The sequence below is a fragment of the Coregonus clupeaformis genome, chromosome 4 (genome assembly GCF_020615455.1).
Source record: "Coregonus clupeaformis isolate EN_2021a chromosome 4, ASM2061545v1, whole genome shotgun sequence".
NCBI classification, from domain to species: Eukaryota; Metazoa; Chordata; class Actinopteri; order Salmoniformes; family Salmonidae; genus Coregonus; species Coregonus clupeaformis.
Genome location: NC_059195.1, coordinates 22,444,965 through 22,458,238, shown reverse-complemented (window position 1 = coordinate 22,458,238; position 13,274 = coordinate 22,444,965). Strand labels below are relative to the sequence as shown.

The 13,274-nt window shown below is 44.4% G+C and overlaps 1 protein-coding gene across 2 annotated transcripts in view; it reads left to right on the top strand.

The window, feature by feature from the left end:
- med14 (mediator complex subunit 14) overlaps positions 1-13,274 on the top strand; it is a 59,330-nt gene that overhangs the window by 37,786 nt on the left and 8,270 nt on the right. For both annotated transcript variants that reach the window (XM_045210737.1, XM_045210736.1), the window contains 2 exons: positions 4,568-4,747; positions 12,787-12,894. In XM_045210737.1, the coding sequence (XP_045066672.1) occupies positions 4,568-4,747; positions 12,787-12,894 (288 nt within the window). The remainder of the gene's footprint in view (positions 1-4,567; positions 4,748-12,786; positions 12,895-13,274) is intronic.

The following is a 13,274-nucleotide window of genomic DNA, read 5'->3' as shown; positions in this document are numbered from 1 at the left end:
GTGAGTTACCTCTGTCATCAAATGTTTGTTCATACTCCATCTCTCTTCAGCTTAACCAGCTATCTCTCTCATCCAATTTCTTCATTTCACTGTCAAATCAACCGCAATTTAGCCTGCTCTAATTAATCTCTCAGTCAAATTCCTCCGTAGAGGCTCTCAGCAGGGCTGTCCCTTATTCCACAGCTTTTTTCCAACCTTGAATCTCTTGAACCTTCAGCCCAAGCTGTCTGAGTTAGGTTTGAATGGGGGAACACATTTACCGGGATTTACTGTCCAAAACCATTCACTTTTCCCGGGATAAATAACTGCGAGAAACCGGTAAATTATAATACATTATTTACATAAACAGCATGGCGTGAAATGGAACTGTTAAATTATATGTAATGTGTAAATCTGGCTTCTCTACAGCCTCTGCATGATGAATCATCACTGCTCAGGGTGGGGACAGACAGCCCATCTCAGTATGGAGCGCAGTTCACAATGCATGTAGACCTATCATCTCATCATGGAAACTTGTTTTGTTGTGACAAGTAGGCCTGCATTTGCTGCAGCAGTCTATGCTACAGTAATACAAAGACCGAATCCACGTCTAATTTACCCATCTCAATCTCGCTTTCGGGGTCACCTTATCGGTGCACACGCGAGCACTCTCGCAGTCTTTCTCTCTCCAACTCCATTCAAATTGCATCCAGAATAGATAGTCCTGTTCTAGAATGATATATAGCCCTATTTATAGATTACCTTTCCTACCTCTTTCAGGTAATACATTCAATGCAGTATTAGCCTTATATTTAGCTAATTAATTATGGGTTATGCATAATAAGCTTCTAACTTATAGCCTCTGTCTCTTGCGCAATACGCACGCACCTGTGCTCCGCTGGCCTCTCTCCTTAAAAAACGCTCCTTAGCTTTTGGAGTCTCATGCAGGAAAAGCTATTTCATTTAACTGTTGAAAGTGAGGAAGGAATTAAGCAACAATAGAGAGAGAAAGAGGAGGTAGGCTAATAACATTAGGGGAAATATTATGAAAGGTATACACTATGTATACCAAAGTATGTGGACACCCCTTCAAATTAGTGGATTCGGCTATTTCAACCACATCCGTTGCTGACAGGTGTATAAAATCGAGCACACAGCCATGCAATCTCCATAGACAAACATTGGCAGTAGAATGGCCTTACTGAAGAGCTCAGTGACTTTCAACGTGGCACCGTCATAGGATGCCACCTTTCCAACAAGTCAGTTAGTAAACTTTCTGCCCTGCTAGAGCTGCCCCGGTCAACTGTAAGTTCTGTTGTTGTGAAGTGGAAATATCTAGGCGCAACAACGGCTCAGCCGCGAAGTGGTAGGCCACACAAGCTCACAGAACGGGACCGCCGTGTGCTGAAGCGCGTAGCGCATAAAAATGGTCTGTCCTCGGTTGCAACACTCATTACCGAGTTCCAAACTGCCTCTCGAAGCAACGTCAGCACAAGATCTGTTCGTCGGGAGCTTCATGAAATGGGTTTCCATGGCAGAGCAGCCTAAGATCACAATGCCAAGCGTCGGCTGGAGTGGTGTAAAGCTCTCCGCCATTGGACTCTGGAGCAGTGGAAACGCATTCTCTGGAGTGATGAATCACACTTCAACATCTGGCAGTCCGACGGACGAATCTAGGTTTGGCGGATGCCAGAACAACGCTACTTGCCCGAATGCATAGTACCAACTGTAAAGTTTGGTGGAGGAGGAATAATGGTCTGGGGCTGTTTTTCATGGTTTGGGCTAGGCCCCTTAGTTCCAGTGAAGGGAAATCTTAACACTACAGCATAGTGACATTCTAGTCTATTTTGTCCTTCCAACTTTGTGGCAACAGTTTGGTGAAGGCCCTTTCCTGTTTCAGCATGACAATGCCCCCATGCACAAAGCAAGGTCCATACAGAAATGGTTTGTTGAGATCGGTGTGGAAGAACTTGACTTGCCTTCACAGAGCCCTGACGTCAACCCCATCAAACACTTTTGGGATGAATTGGAACGCCGACTGCGAGCCAGGCCTAATCGCCCAACATCAATACCTGACCTCACTAATGCTCTTGTGGCTGAATAGAAGTCGGTCACCGACGCAATGTTCCAACATCTAGTGGAAAGCCTTCCCAGAAGAGTGGAGGCTGTTATTGCAGCAAAGGGGGGACCAACTCCATATTAATGCCCATGATTTTGGAATGAGATGTTCGACGAGCAGGTGTTCACATACTTTTGGTCATGTAGTGTATATGCGTCAATCTACTAATTATACAAATAGGCCCTATTATATTTAAATCAAAAAATTATATATGCTAGCCTATACTTGTAACTTTTTAGGCTGCATGTGCTGCACCAGAATCGCATGTTCTCTCCCTGCTTTATCATGGTTTGAACGTAAATCTGGTCTATATAATAGGCTACGGTATAGTACAGTAATACAGTTCACACTCAAAAAGATTAGCCTACTGGAACTAGTTGCATTTATTTACCCAAGAGAGCATATAGCTAGCTACATCAATGGGCTTTTATGTTTTTCTGTTGTGCATAATGTGCAGTAGCCTATATTATATACACTACTGGTCAAAAGTTTTAGAACACCTACTCATTCAAGGGTTTTATTTTATTCTTACAATTTTCTACATTGTAGAATAATAGTGAAGACATCAAAACTATGAAATGACACATATGGAATCATGTAGTAACCAAAAAAGTGTTAAACAATTCTTCAAATAGCCAGCCTTTGCCTTGATGACTGCTTTGCACACTTTTGGCATTCTCTCAACCAGCTTCATGAGGTAGTCACCTGGAATGCATTTCAATTAACAGGTGTGCCTTCTTAAAAGTTATTTTGTGGAATTTCTTTCCTTCTTAATGCGTTTGAGCCAATCAGTTGTGTTGTGACAAGGTAGGGGTGGTATACAGAAGATAGCCCTATTTGGTAAAAGACCACGTCCATATTATGGCAAGAACAACTGAAATAAGCAAAGAGAAATGACAGTCCATCATTACTTTAAGACATGAAGATCAGTCAATATGGACATTTTCAAGAACTTTGAAAGTTTCTTCAAGTGCAGTCGCAAAAACCATCAAGCGCTATGATGAAACTGGCTCTCATGAGGACCGCCACAGGAATGGAAGACCCAGAGTTACCTCTGCTGCAGAGGATAAGTTCACAGAGTTCAAGTAACAGACACATCTCAACATCAACTGTTCAGAGGAGACTGTGTGAATCAGGCCTTCATGGTCGAATTGCTGCAAAGAAACCACTACTAAAGGACACCAGTAATAAGAAGAAGAGACCTGCTTGGGCCAAGAAACTCGAGCAATAGACGTTAGACCGGTGGAAATGTGTCCTTCGATCTGATGAGTCCAAATTTGAGATTTTTGGTTCCAACTGCCGTGAGACGCGGTGTGGGTGAACGGATAATCTCTGTATGTGTATTTCCCACCGTAAAGCATCGAGGAGGTGGTGTTATGGTGTGGGGGTGCTCTGCTGTTGAAACTGTGATTCAAGGCACACTTAGCCAGCTTGGCTACCACAGCATTCTGCAGCGATATGCCATCCCATCTGGTTTGGGCTTAGTGGGACTATCATTTGTTTTTCAACAGGACAATGACCCAACACACCTCCAGGCTGTGTAAGGGCTATTTTACCAAGAAGGAGAGTGATGGAGTGCTGCATCAGATGACCTGGCCTCCACAGTCCCCTGACCTCAACCAAATTGAGATGGTTTGGGATGAGTCGGACCGCAGAGTGAAGAAAAAGCAGCCAACAAGTGCTCAGCATATGTGGGAACTCCTTCAAGACTGTTGGAAAAGCAATCCAGGTGAAGCTGGTTGAGAGAATGCCAAGAGTGTGCAAAGCTGTCATCAAGGCAAAGGGTGGCTATTTGAAGAATCTCAAATATAACATTTTGATTGAACACTTTTTTGGTTACTACATGATTCCATATGTGTTATTTCATAGTTTTGATGATTTCACTATTATTCTACAATATAGAAAATGGTAAAATAAAGAAAAACCCCTTGAATGAGTAGGTGTTCTAAAACTTTTGACCGGTAGTGTATGTATTGGATAACGGCACAATCATTTGGGCTTTTTTGGACTTGGGCTCTTTAAATGTATGGCTCATCAGGCTCAGGTAGCATCAGGCTTGAAAATTCGATCAAAGCTCTAATCAAATCCAGACATAGGGCTTTTTATATGCTTTATAATGCTTTTGAATGACATTTCCGGTTTTGGCGGGAAATATCGGGTTACCCGGGAGAAAATAGATTTATTCTCGGGATGGAACGTTTGTAAAATACAGGGAACATATTAAACCCTAGTCTTGAGTAGATAGAGGCTAATATCCTACCCCCATTAAAATTGGACCCTTTGAAAAGGTCCATATCGCTCTGAAGATTATGTTACTTTATAGAACTAATGTGGAACAAACTCTCCCTTGTATTTACCTTTGGTTTTTTGTCAGTCATTTTTCTATATTATAATAATCCTTTCTCTCTCTTCTCCCTTTTCTCTCCTCTCCCTTCTCTCTCTCCTCTCACTCTCTCTCTTTTTCTTCAGCTGTCCATCGTGAACTCTAATGAGCCGGGTGTGATCATGTTCAAGACAGAGGTGTTGAAGTGTCGCGTGGCGCTCAACCCAAAGTCCTACCAGACCTTGCAGCTCAAAGTCACCCCCGAGAATGCCGGGCCCTGGTCACAGGAGGAGCTACAGGTCCTGGAGAAGTTCTTCGAGACCCGGGTAAGACTATTCAATCAATCAATCAATTTTATTTTATATAGCCCTTCTTACATCAGCTAATATCTCGAAGTGCTGTACAGAAACCCAGCCTAAAACCCCAAACAGCTAGTAATGCAGGTGTAGAAGCACGGTGGCTAGGAAAAACTCCCTAGAAAGGCGAAAGCCTAGGAAGAAACCTAGAGAGGAACCAGGCTATGAGGGGTGGCCAGTCCTCTTCTGGCTGTGCCGGGTGGAGATTATAACAGAACCATGCCAAGATGTTCAAAAATGTTCATAAGTGACAAGCATGGTCAAATAATAATCAGGAATAAATCTCAGTTGGCTTTTCATAGCCGATCATTAAGAGTTGAAAACAGCAGGTCTGGGACAGGTAGGGGTTCCATAACCGCAGGCAGAACAGTTGAAACTGGAATAGCAGCAAGGCCAGGCGGACTGGGGACAGCAAGGAGTCACCACGGCCGGTAGTCCCGACGTATGGTCCTAGGGCTCAGGTCTCTCAGTTGGCTTTTCATAGCCGATCATTAAAGAGTTGAAAACAGCAGGTCTGGGACAGGTAGGGGTTTCGTAGCCGCAGGCAGAACAGTTGAAACTGGAATAGCAGCAAGGCCAGGCGGACTGGGGACAGCAAGGTGTCATCATGCCCGGTAGTCCTGACGTATGGTCCTAGGGCTCAGGTTCTCAGAGAGAAAGAGAGAACGAGAGAATTAGAGAGAGCATACTTAAATTCACACAGGACACTGGATAAGACAGGAGAAGTACTCCAGGTATAACCAACTAACCCCAGCCCCCCGACACATAAACTACTGCAGCATAAATACTGGAGGCTGAGACAGGAGCGGTCCGGAGACACTGTGGCCCCATCCGAAGAAACCCCGGACAGGGCCAAACAGGAAGGATATAACCCCACCCACTCCGCCAAAGCACAGCCCCCGCACCACTAGAGGGATATCCCCAACCACCAACTTACAATCCTGAGACAAGGCCGAGTATAGCCCACAGAGGTCTCCACCACAGCACAAACCAAGGGGGGCGCCAACCCAGACAGGAAGATCACGTCAGTAACTCAACCCACTCAAGTGACGCACCCCTCCCAGGGACGGCATGAAAGAGCACCAGCAAGCCAGTGACTCAGCCCCTGCAACAGGGTTAGAGGCAGAGAACCCCAGTGGAGAGGGGAACCGGCCCGGCAGAGACAGCAAGGGCTGTTCGTTGCTCCAGCCTTTCCGTTCACCTTCACACTCCTGGGCCAGACTACACTCAATCATATGACCTACTGAAGAGATAAGTCTTCAGTAAAGACTTAAAGGTTGAGACCGAGTCTGCGTCTCTCACATGGGTAGGCAGACTGTTCCATAAAAATGGAGATCTATAGGAGAAAGCCCTGCCTCCCGCTGTTTGCTTAGAAATTCTAGGGACAATTAGGAGGCCTGCGTCTTGTGACCGTAGCGTACGTATTGGTATGTACGGCAGGACCAACTCGGAAAGATAGGTAGGAGCAAGCCCATGTAACGCTTTATAGGTTAACAGTAAAACCTTGAAATCAGCCCTTGCCTTAACAGGAAGCCAGTGTAGGGAAGCTAGCACTGGAGTAATATGATCAAATTTCTTGGTTCTAGTCAGGATTCTAGCAGCCGTATTTAGCACTAACTGAAGTTTATTTAGTGCTTTATCCGGGTAGCCGGAAAATAGAGCATTGCAGTAGTCTAACCTAGAAGTAACAAATGCATGGATTAATTTTTCTGCATCATTTTTGGACAGAAAATTTCTGATTTTTGCAATGTTACGTAGATGGAAAAAAGCTGTCCTTGAAACAGTCTTGATATGTTCGTCAAAAGAGAGATCAGGGTCAAGAGTAACACCGAGGTCCTTCACAGTTTTATTTGAGACGACTTTACAACCATCTAGATGAATTTTAGATGAAACTATTGATTTGGACTAGACTAGTGACTAGCATATTTGGGTCCTTTAAGATTGCTATTTAAAACCCATGTATTATTATTGTATGGGCAATTCCACAGTAAAAGAGTGACGCTGAGACTCACCTTTTCACTTTAAAATGTATGCCAAACAAAAATAATTGATTGCAAAGTTTAAGAAGCCATACACCTATATGTATGTCTACTTTTAACTATTGCCTCTGAACATTTTACTGAAACAGGTTTAGTTGAAGAACAGTGCAGATGCAAAGTTCAGTAACAGAATGACAGTAAAATCAGTTTTCCAAAAACTACTACTCAGAAAAACTACTACTTTATTGAACTACAGTAAGTGAGGTGGATTAACACCCGGTAACAGAATGACATCATGGGTCCTTGATCTGTACTATACAGAAATGCATAATTATGAATGTTATTCTCTTACATTTTAGTCATTTAGCAGACGCTCTTATCCAGAGTGACTTACAGTTAGTGAGTGCATACATTTTTCATACTGGCCCCCCGTGGGAAACGAACCCCCACAACCCTGGCGTTGCAAGCGCCATGCTCTACTGACCTACAGGGGACTCTTCATGGTGATGTATCCTGAATAGGTACTCAAAGGTAGAAAAATGTAATATCCTCCTTTGCATATTATTCTAATGAGCTCCGCCCCCAATCAAGACCAAATCTGGTTGGTCCAGACTAGACCAAATCTGTACCAATCATAGATGTCAATGTTTCACAAGTTTGGATATCAAAATACAGCACAGTAGAGTACAGCACAGTTCAGTAAAGAAAAGTAGAGTACAGTCTACATTTACTTGTTACTTCTGTGAACTTTCATAATCCTCCCTCATGAAGGAGAGAAATTAGAAAATATATTAAAGAGAGAAATTAGAAAATATATTAAAGATATGTGAGTTTTTGGTAACAGAATGACAAGACACTAGGCTATATTTCTTAAACTTACAGAAAGCAAATAATTTCTGCAAAACTAAATATAAATGTTAATATTTGTTGGCAGGGGCCTTTACTTCAACATTATTGTGTTGTGATGCATTTCTATTATCTTAAGACTTTGTCTAGTATATGTTTTTTAAGACCCCTTTTCCATCTTTGTGACCAGCAATCAAAGATGGATTTTTAAGATGGAAAATGGTTGAAAAACCATATCTATGCCTTCATTTTGCAAAAATATAGACTCTTAGCTTTCATTTGACACCAAATTTCATATGCTCCTATAAACTTCACATGTTGGTGCTCATGGGTCTTTTTACATGGAAATGACCGTATACACACGCACGCACAAACCCTTATTCAATAACCTCGACCTTGACCAAAAATAACTTCTGGATATCAGGACAGCGATTACTCACCTCGTATTGGGCGAAGATTTTTTCTTCAACGAGTCGGACGTGAAGGATATCCTACAGACACCCGACAAGGCCCAAATCCCTGTAACTCGCATGAGAAAGAGACAGAGATATCGTGGACGTAGGTCGGGGTGCCTTGTTAGGATCCGACGGCGAGCGAGTAAACTGCCTCTTCCATCAATCCTATTAGCCAATGTTCAATAATTTGAAAATAAATTAGACGACCTAAGATTACGGTTATCCTACCAACGGGACATTAAAAACTGTAATATCTTATGTTTCACCGAGTCGTGGCTGAACGACAACATGGATAACATACAGCTGGCGGGATACACGCTACATCGCCAGGATAGAACGGCTGACTCCGGTAAGACAAGGGGTGGCGGTCTGTGTATATTTGTAAACAACAGCTGGTGCATAAAATCTAATACTAAGGAAGTCTCGAGGTTTTGCTCGCCTGAGGTAGAGTATCTCATGATAAGCTGTAGACCACACTATTTACCAAGAGAGTTTTCATCTATATTTTTCGTAGCTGTCAATTTACCACCACAAACCGATGCTGGCACTAAGATTGCACTCAATGAGCTGTATAAGGCCATAAGTAAACAGGAAAACGCTCATCCAGAGGCAGCACTCCTAGTGGCCGGGGACTTTAATGCAGGGAAACTTAAATCTGTTCTACCTCATTTCTACTAGCATGTTAAATGTGCAACCAGAGGGGGAAAAAACTCTAGACCACATTTACTCCACACACAGAGACGTGTACAAAGCTCTCCCTCGCCCTCCATTTGGTAAATCTGACCAAACTCTATCCTCCTGATTCCTGCTTATAAGCCAAAACTAAGCAGGAAGCACCAGTGACTCGGTTAATAAGGAAGTGGTCAGATGACACAGATGCTAAGCTACAGGACTGTTTTGCTAGCACAGACTGGAATATGTTCCGGGATTCTTCTGATGGCATTGAGGAGTACACCACATCAGTCACTGGCTCCACCAATAAGTGCATCGATGACGTCGTCCCCACAGTGACCGTACATACATACCCCAACCAGAAGCCATGGATTACTGGCAACATCCACACTGAGCTAAAGGGTAGAGCTGCCGCTTTCAAGGAACGGGACTCTAACCCGGACGCTTATAAGAAATCCCCTATTCCTTCCGACGAACCATCAAACAGGCAAAGCGTCAATACAGGACTAAGATTGAATCGTACTACACCGGCTCTGATGCTTGTCGGATGTGGCAGGGCTTGAAAACTATTACAGACTACAAAGGGAAGCACAGCCGCGAGCTGCCCAGTGATACAAGCCTACCAGACGAGCTAAATCACTTCTATGCTCGCTTCGAGGCACGCAACACTGAAGCATGCATGAGAGCATCAGCTGTTCCGGATGACTATGTGATGACCAAGCTCTCTGTAGCCGATGTGAGTAAGACTTTTAAGCAGGTCAACATTCACAAGGCCACAGGGCCAGGCGGATTACCTTGACATGTACTCCGAGCATGCACTGACCAACTGGCAAGTGTCTTCACTGACATTTTCAACATGTCCCTGACTGAGTCTGTAATACCAACATGTTTCAAGCAGACCACCATAGTCCCTGTGCCCAAGAACACTAAGGTAACCTGCCTAAATGACTACCGACCCGTAGCACTCACGTCTGTAGCCATGAAGTGCTTTGAAAGGCTGGTCATGGCTCACATCAACACCATTATCCCAGAAACCCTAGACCCACTCCAATTTGCATACCACTCCAACAGATCCACAGATTATGCATTCTCTATTGCACTCCACACTGCCCTTTCCCACCTGGACAAGAGGAACACCTACGTGAGAATGCTATTCATTGACTACAGCTCAGCGTTCAACACCATAGTGGCTTCAAAGCTCATCACTAAGCTAAGGACCCTGGGACTAAACACCTCCCTCTGCAACTGGATCCTGGACTTCCTGACGGGTTCGCCCCCAGGTGGTAAGGGTAGGTAACAACACATCTGCCACGCTGATCCACAACACAGGGGCCCCTCAGGGGTGCGTGCTTAGTCCCCTCCTGTACTCCCTGTTCACCCATGATTGCATGGCCAGGCACGACTCCAACACCATCATTAAGTTTGCTGACAACAACAGTGGTAGGCCTGATCACCAATAGTGATGAGACAGCCTATAGGGGGGAGGTTAGAGACCTGGCCGTGTGGTGCCAGGATAACAATCTCTCCCTCAGCGTGATCAAGACAAAGGAGATGATTGTGGACTACAGGAAAAAAAAGAGGACTGAGCACGCCCCCATTCTCATCGACGGGGCTGTAGTGGAACAAGTTGAGAGCTTCAAGTTCCTTGGTGTCCACATCACCAACAAACTATCATGGTCCAAACACACCAAGACAGTCGTGAAGAGGGCACGACAAAGCCTATTCCCCCTCAGGAGACTGAAAAGATTTGGCATGGGTCCTCAGATCCTCAAAGTTCTACAGCTGCACCATCGAGAGCATCCTGACTGGTTGCATCGCCGCCTGGTATGTCAACTGCTCGGCCTCCGACCGCAAGGCACTACAGAGGGTAGTTCGTACGGCCCAGTACATCACTGGGGCCAAGCTTCCTGCCATCGAGGACCTCTTTACCAGGCGGTGTCAGAGGAAGGCCCTAAAAATTACCAAAGACTCCAGCCACCCTAGTCATAGACTATTCTCTCTGCTACCGCATGGCAAGCGGTACCGGAGCGCCAAGTCTAGGTCCAAAAGGCTTCTTAACAACTTCTACCCTCAAGCCATAAGACTCCTGAACAGCTAATCATGGCTACCCAGACTATTTGCATTGCCCCCTCACCCCACCCCATCCCAACCCCCTCTTTTATGCTGCTGCTAATCTGTTTATTATTTATGCATAGTCACTTTAACTCTACCCACATGTACATATTACCTCAATTACCTCGACTAACCGGTGCCCCCGCACATTGACTCCGTACCGGTACCCCCTGTATACAACCTCCCTACTGTTATTTTATTTTACTGCTGTTCTTTCATTATTTGCTATTTTTCTGTTGTAAATACCTGATGTATTCGGCGCATGTGGCAAATAACATTTGATTTGATTTGACGTGACGCATGGCATTCAGACCAAAGAATTCAATGTTGGTTTCATCAGACCAGAAAATCTTGTTTCTCATGGTCTGAGAGTCCTTTACGTGCCTTTTGGTAAACTCCAAGCGGGCTGTCATGTGCCTTTTTACTGAGGAGTGGTTTCTGTCTGGCCACTACCATAAAGACCTGATTGGTGGAGTGCTGCAGAGATTGTTGTCCTTCTGGAAGGTTCTCCCATCTCCACAGAGGAACTCTGGAGCTCTGTCAGAGAGACCATCTGGTTCTTGGTCACCTCCCTGAATAAGGCCCTTCTCCCCCGATTGCTCAGTTTGGCCGGGTGGCCAGCTCTAGCAGGAGTCTTGGTGGTACCAAACTTCTTCCATTTAAGAATGATGGAGGCCACTGTGTTCTTGGGGACCTTCAATGCTGCAGACATTTTTTGGTACCTTTCCCCAAATATGTGCCTCGACACAATCCTGTCTCGGAGCTCTGCAGACAATTCCTTCGACCTCATGACTTGGTTTTTGCTCTGACATGCACTGTCAACTGTGGGACCTTATATAGACATGTATGTGCCTTTCCAAATCATGTCCAATCAACTGAATTTACCACAGGTGGACTCCAATCAAGTTGTAGAAACATCTCAAGGATGATCAATGGAAACAGGATGCACCTGAGCTCATTTTTGAGTCTCATAGCAAAGGGTCTGAATACTTATGTAAATAAGGTATTTCTGTTTTTTGCTTTTTACACATTAGGAAAAATGTCTTAACCTGTTTTTGCTTTGCCATTATGGGGTATTGTGTGTAGATTGATTGAGGAATTTTATTTATTTAATCAATTTTAGAATAAGGCTGTAACTTAACAAAATGTGGAAAAACTCAAGGGTTCTGAATATTTTCCGAATGCACTGTATATGAACAAATCCATTATCAAACCTTTTAACACTAAACAAAACAGATTAACTTCTGTAATTCATGCGTAGTGGTAGAATACCTGCACTCTCACTCTCCACTCTGGCCTCCATGTTCCTCAGCTCCACTCTCTGTTCCATCACGATGTTTCCCAGGTTGTGCACCATTTCTCTCAGCTGTTTCAGCTCATCCCAGATGTCAGGGGTGGTGGTCTGGCTCACACTGCTCTCTCCCCCTTCACTGTAACCCTGTTGAATGATGTCATTGTCTTTGACCCCTCCACTCTCTCCCTAAGCCCATGCCCCAGAAAGACAGAACAGCAACACCAGCAGAGCTACAGCACACCTCATTCTGAAATGACACCTCTTCAGAAATGATGTGGTCTATGAGGCTCAGTCCCCTTCTTTATACACACATACACAACCAAGTGAGCCAGTGCATGGGAATATAACATATGTCTCTGACAGAAAATGTGGAACTAAAGCCAAGGATCTGATAAAGAGAAACACTGGAGGAACTGACCTCATAGCAGGTCATCTGAATCTGAAGCTGGAAAAGGCTGTGGGACAACAGAACCTGTAATTTGTTTGAATTTCTCTCTTTATCTTCATAAAGTGCAAGAATATACACGTGTAGTGGTAGGCTTTGACTAAAAAGTAAAATTACTAAGTCAAGTCTCTCTCCTCTTCATGTACTTTTCCTCGCCCTGTCCCTTTATCCTCCCCTCTCCTCCCTCTCCCCCATCTTTACTCCAGGTGGCCGGCCCTCCCTTCAAGTACAACACGTTGAATGCCTTCACCAAGCTGCTTGGGGCCCCCACCAACATCCTCAGGGACTGTGTCCGCATCATGAAGCTCGAACTGGTGAGGCCTTTTCCTCTGGCTGTGGGTGTCGCTGGGTGGGTGGGTGGTGCTGCTCCATAGATAACTTTGTGTCTATTATGAATGTGAGGGGCAGGTGATATGTTTGGCTGTGTTTCTGCCTGTGTATGTGAGAGACAAATATATGAGTGACCGCCTCGATTCGGTCGTATGTAGCAAAATTTGAAATTGTGTTTTTTACATTTGAAAAAAGTAGACTCAGAGCTAGAAAATGGTATATCATACACTGCAGTTGAGGAACAATGGGAAAGTAATTCTGCTTTGAAAGTTGATAAACTTGTAACCCCACTTTTGAGAAGATGGCCCTTGAATGTTTTGGTACACCTACTGGAGAGCACTTCTTTGTCCACACCCATTCAGCA